This window comes from Thermobia domestica, chromosome 3, assembly GCF_964235325.1.
Source record: "Thermobia domestica chromosome 3, izTheDome1.hap1.1, whole genome shotgun sequence".
Lineage (NCBI taxonomy): Eukaryota > Metazoa > Arthropoda > Insecta > Zygentoma > Lepismatidae > Thermobia > Thermobia domestica.
Genome location: NC_137456.1, coordinates 348,205,675 through 348,219,247, shown reverse-complemented (window position 1 = coordinate 348,219,247; position 13,573 = coordinate 348,205,675). Strand labels below are relative to the sequence as shown.

General features: G+C 37.4%; 1 protein-coding gene across 1 annotated transcript in view; it reads left to right on the top strand.

The window, feature by feature from the left end:
- Positions 1–13,573, top strand: part of cv-c (RhoGTPase activating protein) — a 97,393-nt gene that overhangs the window by 39,968 nt on the left and 43,852 nt on the right. Inside the window, exon 3 of the mRNA XM_081752916.1 lies at positions 11,319–11,457. Coding sequence (XP_081609042.1) covers positions 11,319–11,457 — 139 coding nt within the window. The remainder of the gene's footprint in view (positions 1–11,318; positions 11,458–13,573) is intronic.

Below are 13,573 nucleotides of genomic sequence, written 5' to 3'. Positions count from 1 at the left end.
TTGCTAAAAGACTATATACCCGATTGATATGGTTAAGGCCTTGTTTTTAAGAAGAGGGCTGCGGATATTTTTTGGTGTAAGTTACATTGCAGTATTGCCAATGGGAGAGAAATTATTGACAGAAATGTAGGGGGTGAAAATTTACAAAAAAAAAAAAAATCCTTAACCGAATTTCAGGATTTTTTGTAGCTGGCACCACTGTTGCCAAACCAGAAAAATCAAGGGTTATAACCTAAATACAAATGTTTCGTACGTCCCCTAATTACCCCATTGTAAGGATCGCCGCTTTTGTTCAGTAGGAACCAATGTTCGACTGGCGTAAGTTGACTTGAGCTTGGACATATAGCTACGGATTTATAAACAAAAATTTCGAAAATATCGAATTTATTGCCCAAATCTAGGGAAATTTTATTTTTCCTAGTTGGCAATACTGCGCGCGGGCCAGTCTAATTGATGTCAACAATTAGGTATCCATCCGAGGATCTACCTAACAAGTCTTAAGGAGATCTCTCTACAACGAAGGAAGCTACAGGGGGGGGGGATCTCGAATTTTTTATTTGGGCTGAAATTTAAGAAGGAAATTCGACACGCAGAAGAAAAACTAATATGATAAACTTTGGTTCAACCATATTTGGCAAGAAAAAGAAATATCCCGATATCTTAATTAGTGTCCCACAGGAGCGGATTAAAAAAGTGTCACACCCGTGTGTGCCACTTTGGCTACCTGGGTCTGAAAGGGTTAATTTTGTAACGCTTCAGTCAATGATAGGCAAGTCGTCAGTGTCAAAATATATTTTTTTTTTCTTGAGTTCAGTCACATAGAAGAAATACCAATTCGGTATCTATAGCAGAAACCAGGATAATTTATTTCCTTCACTATCTATAATGTACTCTAATTTTATGAGGAACCGTTCAGTTTAATTTGAATTTCGATTTCTTCTTCACAGAGCGAATCACATGATATTATTTTATTTTGATCTTGCAGTAAAGTAAAAATATAGGCGTTCTGGTGACCGTACCAGGATCATTTCTAAAGTTTACCCATATACCAGATTATTTTTTTAAAACTACTTTACTTCACCAAATACATATGCAGGCTTTCATACTATCTAATTCGTTTATCAGACCTCAACGTTTCAATAAATTTCGTTGTGGCCCCGCGTAGCATAGTCCCTAATGCTCTCACCTGTGCGAGTGGTTCCGGGTTCGATTCCCGGTGGGATCACTCGGTCGAAAAACAGTATTGTTCAGGCCAGCCATCCTGAATGAGGTTTTCCTGGGTTTGTCTCATTCACACCAGACAAATGCCGGAGTGGTACCTACCATATAGGTCCCAGGCCGCTTTCTTCCCTTTCCCTGAATAGTGTGCTCGCCGAGGGACGTCTTTCCCATACGTGACGGGCTAAATGGCCTTAGATGCCGAAAGCCCAGAAATCTAAATCCCTCAATAAATGTAGTTATATTTCCGTGAAGCCCCCTCTATTGTTCATGAATTGTATAATTAATTCCTCATGGAATGCTTTCTTTAAGAGGCCTCATCCCGGCGAAATAAAATACCGCTAATTTTACAGTAATTATGTGATATCTTCAAATAGATAAAAGATAATCGAAATGTGGAACAAGAGCGCCCTAGACAATATTATTTTACATGAGAAACCGTTATTAGGACTCACTTATCTGCTTTCGATTTCGAGCCATTTTGAAAGTCGGCATTTATTTTCGCGTTTCAAAACGGCTGAAAACGGAAAGCCATTGTGTGATAACGGTACCTCACGCAAAATAATATTGTCTAGGGCGCTCTTGTTACACATTTCAATTGTATTTTGTCTATTTGAAGATATCACATAATTACTGTAAAATTAGCGGTATTTTAATTTCGCCGGGATGAGGCCTCTTAAGGACAAATCATACTGTGTGTTTCGTTAGGACTGTATGATGAATAGGGAAAGGAAAGCACTTCCCATCCATAGTATTCGAGAATCGTAAGGTGAGCAGGTGTACGGTCGCTGAGCGAGATACGATGTTTTTTTCTCTTATTTCAAGATATCTCAAGCATTCTTCCTGTATTCGTGTCATAGGTTCTGACCCAGGGGCGGATCTACAAAGTAAAAACAAGGAGGGGGCAGCCAGAAGCCAGACTACGAAGGTACACTATGTGTTTCAAAAATATATAAATAATAGCTTAAATTATTTTTGCCACTTGAAGAACTGGGGGAGTCTGGGCCCCCCAGCCACGGGGCAGATCCACCTTTGTTCTGACCCCATTGAGAGGATAAAGTGTGACTTATCCCAAAACTTTCAAGTCTTGTAGAACATAGATATATTAGCCAGAATACATACATACATACACACACACACACACACACACACACATATATATATATATATATATATATATATATATATATATATATATATGGGCGGATCAAGGGAGGGGCTAAACCATATTTTGCCGTTTTATAGCCCATTATATCCAGTGTATATCTGAGCGTCAAGGGGGAGGGCTATAGCCCCCCTTGGATCCACAATTATATTATATTATATTATATTATATATATATATATATATATATATATATATATATATATATATATATAGTATGCTGGCGGTGTAACTAAAGCTTGATTCACAGCTAGTGTGGTAATCACAGGGATTAAATTAAACCAAGAAGCGAATACAGCAAAATTTTCTGAATATCCCTTCTGCTATTCATCATTTTTTTTTAACTGTGCTGTATTAGAAATGTTGTCACAGAAAATTTTACTTTATAATTTCGTCAGACAAAATACTTTTAGACTAAAACAGTTTTGAATATACATCTTAGTCAAAGTAATAGATAACTAAATCTTTCCATATTATGCGTTCTGTCATTTACATTATATTCTATGTTAATTGCGCGAAAAGGGAAATTATTTATGGTTGTTAATTCATGGTTACTTATCTTATTACTATATCAAATTATTCAGTTTTCTTTTTCTTTTTTTTTTAAGAAAAGAAAAAAACTGCATTTACGTTATTCAACTGACATATCCACAGACATTGAACTAAATGCACAAAGCACTCACTCTGTGATGAGTTGAAAAATATACTCGAAAAACTTTCCACTGTAAGTTTGTTTATCGCAAAGAACTTGAGTATCTGAATAACAGTGTATCCTTAACGAGTCAAGAGTAAATTAATACAGTATTTGATTTTGTTTAAAATTAACAAAGCAAAAAATAAATTTCATATTTTTAGTTTAACTTTCATGCTTATTTGGAACCTGAAATTAGGAAACCTTCATATTCAAAAAATAATAATTCATATTTTTCGGCCAAAAAATCTATTTAAAAAGAGTTCTATCTATTTAGTAAGAATTGTATTTTAGGAACCTGACAAAAGCTACTTTTCTTCGTGTTTTAACCCGTCAACGCCCAATGTCACCTATATGTGACACTACTTTCAAAACGTCTACTTGTTTACCAATCGTCCACCAGAGGGTCCTAGTGAGCCACAGTAGCACCAACTATTTACCTATGTATGTTGCATCACCACACAAAAAAGTTTCGAAGTCGACGTACTGTACAAAGAAGACGCCTTTCAAGTAGTGATTCTGAGGTGGCACTGGGCGTTGACGGGTTAATCTCATAAATGTGTTTTGAGCTTTAAAGTTTGAGAAAAGAACAAAGAAAAGATGATTTGCTATTGACTTACGAGATTAGACATTTCGGTTCAACTTAAACAGAAATATTTAATAACAATTGCAGATTTCTATTTCATAAAGATTTAACAAGTAGTATAGTAGCGCAAAGTATCCCCTCACTGAATATCAATTTTGTTATGTTATCCACAGTTCGTACGAATACCGTCCGCGAAGGATAGCACTTTAGAAACCAACTTACAAGGTAAAGACCACTTCCAGTCCCATCTTACCTTTGGAGAACTGCTGTTTTGTAGTTCCTGATCGTAGAGGAAGGTGATGACGTGACGACTCATTGGAATAGTGTGCCTGGCTGACTGATGATCCCTGCAGCCAGGGGGCGTACGCAGGGGGTGGGTCTTGGGCGTCCGGAATCCCGGTAGACTACATTTTTCTTGTAAATGTAGTCTACTTTTAGGGGGCAATTTTAGAAATTTTCATATAATTTTGCCTCAAATTGTATTTGGACCCCCCCCCCCCCGAAACGCTTTAGACCCCTCCCGAAATAAATTCCTGCGTACGTCCCTGCCTGCAGCTTCCACCCACCTTATTTATTTACAAACTTTATCTTTCACTTAAGGTTATTGGGTTATTGTTCACTTTCAAATTTAATTTTAATAGTTAATTACCAAAGATTGGGTGCTAGGTTTAGAAAAATGTGTTTTTTTTTTTAAACTTATCACTTTAACTTCTTCTTTTTCTTATTTCTTCCTGACCAATTTGTGATATTTGTTACCGGCATATAGAACAACCTAAAAACACACATCATTAAGACTACACTATAACTTTCGCTACATTTTACATTAAATCACCAACCTTTGCACCAGTAATAGCAAATGTCATATCTACGTCGTTTCGCAATTAAGCAACTGATCAAAGTTATTGAGGGACTGATTTTACCTTTTTTTTTAAAAAAAATGAAATGAAATCTTTCAGTTTTTGATCCACGGTTATGGCGGCTAGGCTAAAGAAGACGATAATGACGCGAAATGAATGAAATGGTGGAATGACGAAAGTGGGAAGAAACGGGAGAACCCCCAAGAAAACCCACGCACACGGTGTTTGTCCATCACAAAGTTCACTTAGTGTGAGCTGGGATCGAACCAGTGACCCGCATGCCCCAGTGGTGAACGCTCTACCACTGAGCCACCGTGGCCCAAGACCTTGCTAAAATTCTTACTCTCTGGATTTGGAATAAAATCACCTAAAACAGTTTTACCTAATTTTACTCGCTTTTCACTTGTTTAACTCCCTTTACCAGTAACCTAGAACAACAGGGACACGAACACTGAAATATCGAGGGCAAAGGCTCTCCCACCGGGAATCGACCCCCGGGATCCCGTACACCACCACTGAGCCACCGCGACCCCCAAAGAAAGAGAAAGAAAAAAGCTCTCCTATCAGTCTCAGGATCTGCCGAATACTTAATATTTTCCGCTCTGAGAAACTTCCATGCACCACGGTCCACGGGAGAAAGGTTGCAGTTGATAAATATGTTAATTGTGATACATACCGCACCGTCTTTGATGTGAGAATTAGGTCTATGTGTTAAGGGCGTTTTTGTCTAATGAATTGGGATTAAATTATATTACTTTACTGTTTTGTTCTGTAAATCTAGTCAAACATAGTTTGCTTTTCCAAAACGAATGTATATTAGATCCCTATATTGGGCTAAGAAAGAAACATGGCACGATATGTGATACCATTAAAGCATTTCCCCTCCTTTCTCTTTTTCCTTCCATCGTATTTAATATAATGTCCTTCAAATTACAGTTTGTTGTACGAGAACGTTTGAACAGTTCTCCTTCACCCCTTTAATTACTTCTGGTATTCTTCTTCTGTCTCTTGCTGTTCCTTTTTTTTTTTTTTTTTTGTCTGACCCTCTAACATTTCTAAATTCTTCATATCCACATTTGGAACGCATTTAGTCCTCTTCGTCACTCTTCTGCAATGCCCCCACAATCTACATCCTACAATGCAAAAAATGAAATGAAATGACAACATCTTAAGGTTTAACATCCCACGGTTATGCCGGTTAGGCTAAAGGAGACTGTGATGATGAGAAATGAGTGAAATGAAGAAAGTGGGAGAAAACGGGAGAACCCCGAGAAAACCCACGAGCACGGTGTTTGTCCACCACAAAATCCACACGGTGCGAGCTGGGATTGAACCAGGGACCCCAAGCACAGGGGGTGAACGCTCTACCACTGAGCCACCGCACCTCCATCCTACAATGCAATATTAGGCCTACTTTTAATATACAGGGTGGCCCAAAAGTAGGTATACAGTCCCATACTGTATTTTATAATATTTCTTATTACTATCAAAGAGGTAGACCTAGTTCATGATTTGTTCATTATTTGTTCTTAACGTCTTTTTACTTATAACTTAAGCCCAGAACAGTCGAAGCAAATAAATCCAAAAACTAGAATGTTACACTTGATCAATGCAGGGGTGTATACCTACTTTTGGACCACCTTGTATACAGGGAAGGTCTGGCTCCAAACCGATTTGGTCATACATCAGTTTGCAAAAGTGAAGTCGCTGATCGAGCGTCCGGACAATAAAAATCAAAACCTACATATGAGCAAGTAGTTTTAATAACACTACTAAAACGTAGATAAAAGATATAGAAAACTGGTTTGGAACTAATATTTGAAAAATTAGAACTAAACTATTATTCAATACAGTATAACTACCACCTATTGTCATCCCAAGTCAAACTAATTACACCTAAATTGATTTCCTAATGACAGTTTGATTAGAGGATTCTATACATTAAACGTACGTCACAAGTGATTTACAGATTGGCAGGTCGGCTTCGACACACTTGAACTTCTTTGTTTGAAGCTGGCATCCAGCGTAGTAAACACTGTAGGCTGAAAAAAAAAAAGTTTGCTGGAAAACAGGATATGATTCGTGACCCTCTGAATAGAAGACCACAGTTTGGCTGTGTGGTGTGGGGAACTGCATGATTCATTATAGCTAACCGCAGGAGTGAAATTTACGTATGGCCACATTTCACACTAACTCAAATAGAGAGATATGAGAGAGAGAGAGAGAGAGAGAGAGAGAGAGAGAGAGAGAGAGAGAGAAAACGAGAGAATGAGACATGTGGAAACCATGGTCGTCGGGATTTGTCCTCTTTTGCCCTTTAAAAAGTGTCACCTGTACGTTGACCCCATGGATACCCTAATCGAAATTGAAATTATAAATAAACAGTAGATGCATTGAACTTCTAAATACACACCATAGGCACTGAACATAAAAGCAGAACGTTCAAAACCATGTGTTACCCTCATGAAGCAGAATTAATTGTTTTTTGTAATTTACATAGCAGTTACCGAACACGTATATATATATATATATATATATATATATATATATATATATATATATATATATATATATATATATATAAGCATCTTTTAATATAAATTGGAAATTGAGTCATATGGGAGAAGTGTCCTGAATTTTTTATTTGTGATTCACAAAATGTAAATCATGGTGTTGAGTTTCACAGTTTATTAAGGGCAAAGTCGAGATAGGGGGTGGGGCAGGTGAGACTCTGGAATCCGAAACATTTACGGATCCACAACTTAAATAAATAAATAAAAATTCTTTTTTTGTCCTCACCATCTAGTAGACTATCTCTGCAAGTCGATTCACATTATTATTATTATTATTATTATTATTATTATTATTATTATTATTATTATTAAGGAAGCATTAATGGGAATTGGAGATTTCAAGATTGGAGGGCAGATCATTAACAAGATCAGGTACGGAGATGATACGGTTATAATAGCTAAAACCGAAGGAGGACTACAGGAGACAATTGACAAAATAGTTGACACTGGAAAACTGTATGGAATGGAAATTAACATCGAAAAGTCTAAAGTCATGAGAATATCCCGTGGAAACACGCCCTTACGGATCAGAGTAGAACAAAGAGAACTTGAAGAGGTCGATAATTTCAAGTATCTGGGAAGTATTTTGACGAAAGACGCGTACTACACTACTAAAGAGATCAGAGGTCAAGAATTGCCGTAGCCAAAGAAGCATTCAACAAAAAAAGATTACCAGCCTTAATATAAGACTAAGGAAGAAATTGGTCAAGTGCTAATATATATGGAGTATTGGAGTTTATGGCTCAGAGACTTGAACATTACGGAAGTTAGAAAAGAAATATTTAGAGAGTTTCGAAATGTAGTGTTGGAGGAAAACGGAGGAGGTGAAATGAACAGCGAAAGTAACAAACGAAGGTGTTTTAAAACGGATAGGAGAGAAGAGGGCGCTTTTAGCCATCATCCTTCGTAGGAAGACCAATTGGATTGGACACATCTTGCGAAGCAATTGTCTTCTTCAAACCGCCAATAGAAGGAAAGATGGAAGGAAAGCGAGGAATAGGAAGAAGAACACAACTGATAAATGATTCGAGAAACAGAAGAAAATATTGGGAGTTAAAACAGGAAACTGAAGAGCGAGAAACGTGGAAGAAGTATTTCCATCCTCAATCTAAATATAATAATAATAATAATAATAATAATAATAATAATAATAATAATAATAATAATAATAATAATAATAATAATAATAATAATAATAATATAAAAGTCTCAGAATTTGCCAAAAGGCTGAATACTTAAGTTAATCTCTCACTGCTTTTTAGTAGCTAGCATGGCTTGGTGCTTAAGGTCTCGGGTTTGATTCCCGGAGAGCATCCAATGTGCAGCGGTTTAGATTCCACTCTAAACTGTAGGCCTCATCTTAAAGAAAGAAAAAAATGAAATAAAATGTTAACTTAACGCACACCTCACATCTATTCTCTTCAGGCTAAAAGATACGGGTAATTAATAGTAAATGGTGTTAAAAAAGTTTATGAAATGAGAATGTGCGAGGAAACTGGAGAACTCAGAGAAGACCACGGACACTGTGTTGTGCAGCACATGATCTGAAAAACTGAAATGAAATGAAATCTTTGAGTTTTACGTCCCACGGTTATGCCGGTTAGGCTAAAGGAGACGGTGATGATGAGTAATGAATGAAATGGTGGAATGAAGAAAGTGGGAGAACCCCGAGAAAACCCACGCAGACGGTGTTTGTCCACCACAAGGTTCACTTGGCGGGGGCTGGGAGCGAACCCGGGACCCCAAGCACCAGAGGTGAACGCTCTACCACTGAGCCACCGCGGTCCCCCACATGATCTGAAATCGAACCATAGACTCTCTTCGCACCAGAGATAAGAGTTCTACCACTGAGCCACATGTCAGATATCTGTGTGGATTTTCTCAGGGTTTTCCCATTTTCTCCCACTTTTGTCATTCCAGCATTATCATTCATCTCATCATCACAGTTTCCCTTAGCTTCGGTGCATAATCGTGGAACGTTAAACTTTTTTTAAAAAAAGTTGTGTGAGCATCCATTGTCTTCCCTGTTACGTAGCATAGTTGACTTACAATAATATGATATATATTTAATGTCTAACTTAAATTTTATTGATATACCTTATCATAGAATTCACGAAATTATAAAACTGTGTTTACAATAGTTCTTAGAAATTATTTTTGATTGGTTAGATTTGACTTCAGCGTCGCAGCAAGGTTATATGAGACGGGAATCTATAACTTAACGTGGAATCCGAACCACATGAGCCACCTCCGAGAAGAAACTGTTTTTGACTGGTGCCTTATTCATAATTCCACAGTTTTATTTCTGTGTGTAGTTTACGCCCCCTTGTTCGCTCTTCACGCTTCCCTCGGGAGATAGAGAGAGGTTTGGAACCACTGCTCTGGTTTCTACCCAAAGGGAAAATCGTCGGGATTCACCACTCGTTTTATTTTTGGTTCATCAAATACTCAATTATTAAATGAAAAAAGTTCTTTCGTAATTACAACTAGAAATTACTGTATTTAATACTAAAATTAATATTCAGTGATGCATAGCCAGAATGTTAGATAAATAACAATATAATTTTCGTGTAGTTAATGTAATTGAAAATTCATACATGTGGATTCAGATGAATAACCATTTACGTAATCAAAGAACTAACATGTAGTTGAGAATCCAGTCGCTAGGTGGTGTCCGTCCAATACATATGCTGCCACCTAGTGACAGAAATAATCATCACGTTTCATCAATGCATTGACAATGCGAAAAAAAAAAAAAATCCAGTTGCAGGTTGCATGAAAATTAAATATCGTGTGCTGTGTGCTGTACATTACGACGCAGACAAACTTCCGTTATACATTTCCGTAAATAGATTCCCCATTAAACCAATAATGTTTTGAGTTTAATCTGCATGTTTCTCATAATGTCAACGGTCACAGACAGATACATTAAACTTGACGTAGTAGAAATATGAAAATGGGAAATTGCAAACCTGGGTTTCTGGGATCCAAGGAAAAATATAATAATAATAATAATAATAATAGCGGCCTCGCGTAGCGTACCAAGCTAGTACTTAATCAGCGTAATTAAGTAAATACGCTGCGATATGTATCGTATTTACAGATTCACAATAATATGGAAAAGTGCATTTTCATGCCACATTTTCAAGGACTCTTTGTCTTAGGAGTGTTACAAATCTGTGTTATTATATTGGTTTAGATGTAGGACAAATCACGAATTTCTCACGTAACACTCCACGTGTAACTTTTTGGGTATTAGGCGTAACAGAAAAAAGTACTTTCAGATCAATATATTGTAGAAAACACCAGAATGATGGGATGAAGAGAATGTTGTTGAATATATATAGGTGCTTAAGTTTATTTCAGTATCAAATAAAGTTGTTGCTGGAGACAGACCTTGGCCAGAGTTGGGAAACCTGCGGTCTTCTGTGAAAATGTTAAATTATATACAAGAAATATAATTATGAAGTTACATATATCAATTAATAATTTTCTTCAACTTTTTAATGTTCTTATAATGTTCTCACTTTAATATGTTATAGTGTTTTACATTTTTATGTGAATGATGAGTGTAACTATGAAACTAATAACTGTAATACACAGTGGCGTATTTAGGGGGGTGGCTTCCGGGCTTAAGCCCCCCCCCCGAAATCTTACTTAGTATAGTAAAGTAAATGAAATATCTTGCAGAATTTTCACATTTCCAGGCAAAGCCCACCCCCCCGAAAGTTAGCAAAGCCCCTCCCGAAACAAAATCGTAAATACGCCACTGGTAATACATAAATGCAAAAGTTAATTCTATTCAAAACTATTATGCTCGGCCTTCTTGGGAAGTCGGCATTGACAGTATGGTCTTGAAAACAAATAAGTTCCCCATTCCTGCCTTAATTAATGATAGCACACACGTGATTGGCTGCGAAATGATTCCACTGAGACAAAAATTGGCCACATGCTCCAGCGCCACGGCAGTGACGAATCTAGAAGGTAAAAACGGGGGGACCAGCCAGAACCCAATCCATGATAGGTATATCACGAGTTACTATAAACTTTCAAAAATTTATAAATAATAACTGAAATCATTTTTGTCACTCAAAAAACTGGGGTCTAGGCCCCCCGGCCCCGGGCTAGATCCGCCACTGGCGCCGCCAGCCTTCCCAACCACAGTATATTCTAGTTGTAGAATTAATGCTGCATAGAAAACGAATTTAATGTTATTTCTTTGTTTTTAGGTGGAGGATTCTGACGAAGATGATCAATGTGCTCTTAGCGAGAACTGGACGTTCCAGCATCACTCCAGACGATGGTCCAGAATTTCGCCCCTCTGTGACGTCACTATTCACCACCCGGAGTGCAAACACTCACCTCCTGGTTGGTACCCGTTCTCTCTCTCTCTCTCTCTCTTGTAGCTAAGAAGTATATGCGTTTTCTTCTGTAAATGTGGATTCTCAGTCTCAGTAGAAGGGTTATTTTTGTTATTTGATAAGTGGTTTCGGAGCAGGGGCGGATTCAGGACCGACTTCTGGGGGGAGCGATGGGTTGTCATACTGCTAGTTTTAAGGGCTCCAAACTTTGGGATGGGTTTTATTTATATATATAAAATAAGAAAGCTTCCTCTTCTGGGGGGGGGTCGATCGCCCCCTTCAGATCCGCCCCTGTTTCGGAGGAATGCTTTGTTGTCATATATTCAATCCTTTTCTCCTCCTCTCATAAAACAACTTTTCTATTATTTCTAATTATACCGGGTTTTAACTTTCGCACGGACCTAGTTGCATTTAACGAACGGCCTTCAACTCGGCCTGAGTATCATTCATTTCACATAGAGATTCTTCTGAGATATCAAACTTTTTTTTTCATGTTATTTGTATTTGAGAATTACACAGAATTTCATTTTCCGTTTACAAAAGAGTTATGAGAAATTGAGGGCCTTATGCAGAGTCGTTCTGACGCGTGATTAGTGCCATACTAAAAGAGTTCGATTAACATATGTTTCCCGCAGTAGTCAGGCCTTTAGCATGACGCTAATCATACGTCAAAATGACTCTGCATTAAGGCCCTGAGAGTCTAGGAGATTTTTAATGTACAGAAAAACTGCATTAAGCAAAATTACAATAATAATAATAATAATAATAATAATAATAATAATAATAATAATAATAATAATAATAATAAATCAGGGAGGAAAGAATTGAATCTAACCAGGGATATGACTTCAAAGTTGAACCTTGAATCCGGGGATAATCTATATATTTCCTGAAAGGGTTTGTCAAATAAGTTCCAAAACAATTCTCAGTTCCTTGCCCAGAAGTGACCCCACTCCTTCAGGATTGGAAATATATAGAACAACTTGACCTATATGTCCTATATATCAAAGTGATGTACATGACTATAGTGCTGCCAAAATGTCTTGAGCCGTGGCAAAAATTGCGAACTAAAGCTCACACCCATGCGTTGAACCAATGAGTGTTCAGCTGTTCCTAAGAGAGAGTGCCTTAGCGAAAGGGTGTGGAATTCCTTCAGCCGATAGCAGCGCTCGGAACGGTAGACTAGGTGTCAAGTCAATTTGATATATCTATAGTATATTAAGAATGCCTAGTAGATATGCACTACTCAATTATATCCTATATTAATGAATAAAACCAAAAAAACATGATTATTTCACTACAAATATTCTGTATCAGTGGACCTTTAAAGTTGGGAAAAGCATATCCGTAATATCCAGTCAACAGTAAGTCATTTGGTATGTGAATCATTGTTATAGCTAGATGTGACACATTCGGTGTACCTATTTCAATTTCTATATTTTCCACGATTTCACCTATATACGTTGTCAGATCAGTACGTTCATTATATATTCGTCAACTGCTCATTTAAACAAGCTGTTTGATCGTCCACACGGTACAAAAACGTTCAATACATTTTGAGTTACTAATTAGAGACAACTAGTCGTAGTGGTAATTTGAGCTCATTTACTCGATCCGAACAGCGATTTCTGTGTAGTTAGATAAACCCGATTGCCCCCCCCCCCCCCCCCGCCGTCAGGGTTTAAGCTCTCTAGCCACGACAAGGTCAGGGTAATGAGAAGGAAGAAGGCTCCGGCTGGATATTGTTTGTTAGAGCTTGGATTTAGTTTTTGGCTGTGTAAGAGTCATATAACTCTCACGTCACCGTTCTGGCAAGATAGTGTTGCCAGGACTTTGCCTTTGTTTTTAAGGCGTGACGGCTACGTAACTCACACTGTCTCATAATCACTGTACAGGTGATAGTGAGTTCACTAATATAGGATATTTATAGTGATTTTTTTAAACCTTGATATAAGGTATAATTGGATAGTGCATATTATATTCTTAATCTACTAGTCATGCGGAGTACTTTGATATAGGATATATATAGGTCAAGTTATTCTATATACTTCAAACCCTAAAGGGGTGGGGTCACTTCCGAGCGAGAAACTGAAACCTATTTTGGAACTTGCTCGAGAAACCCT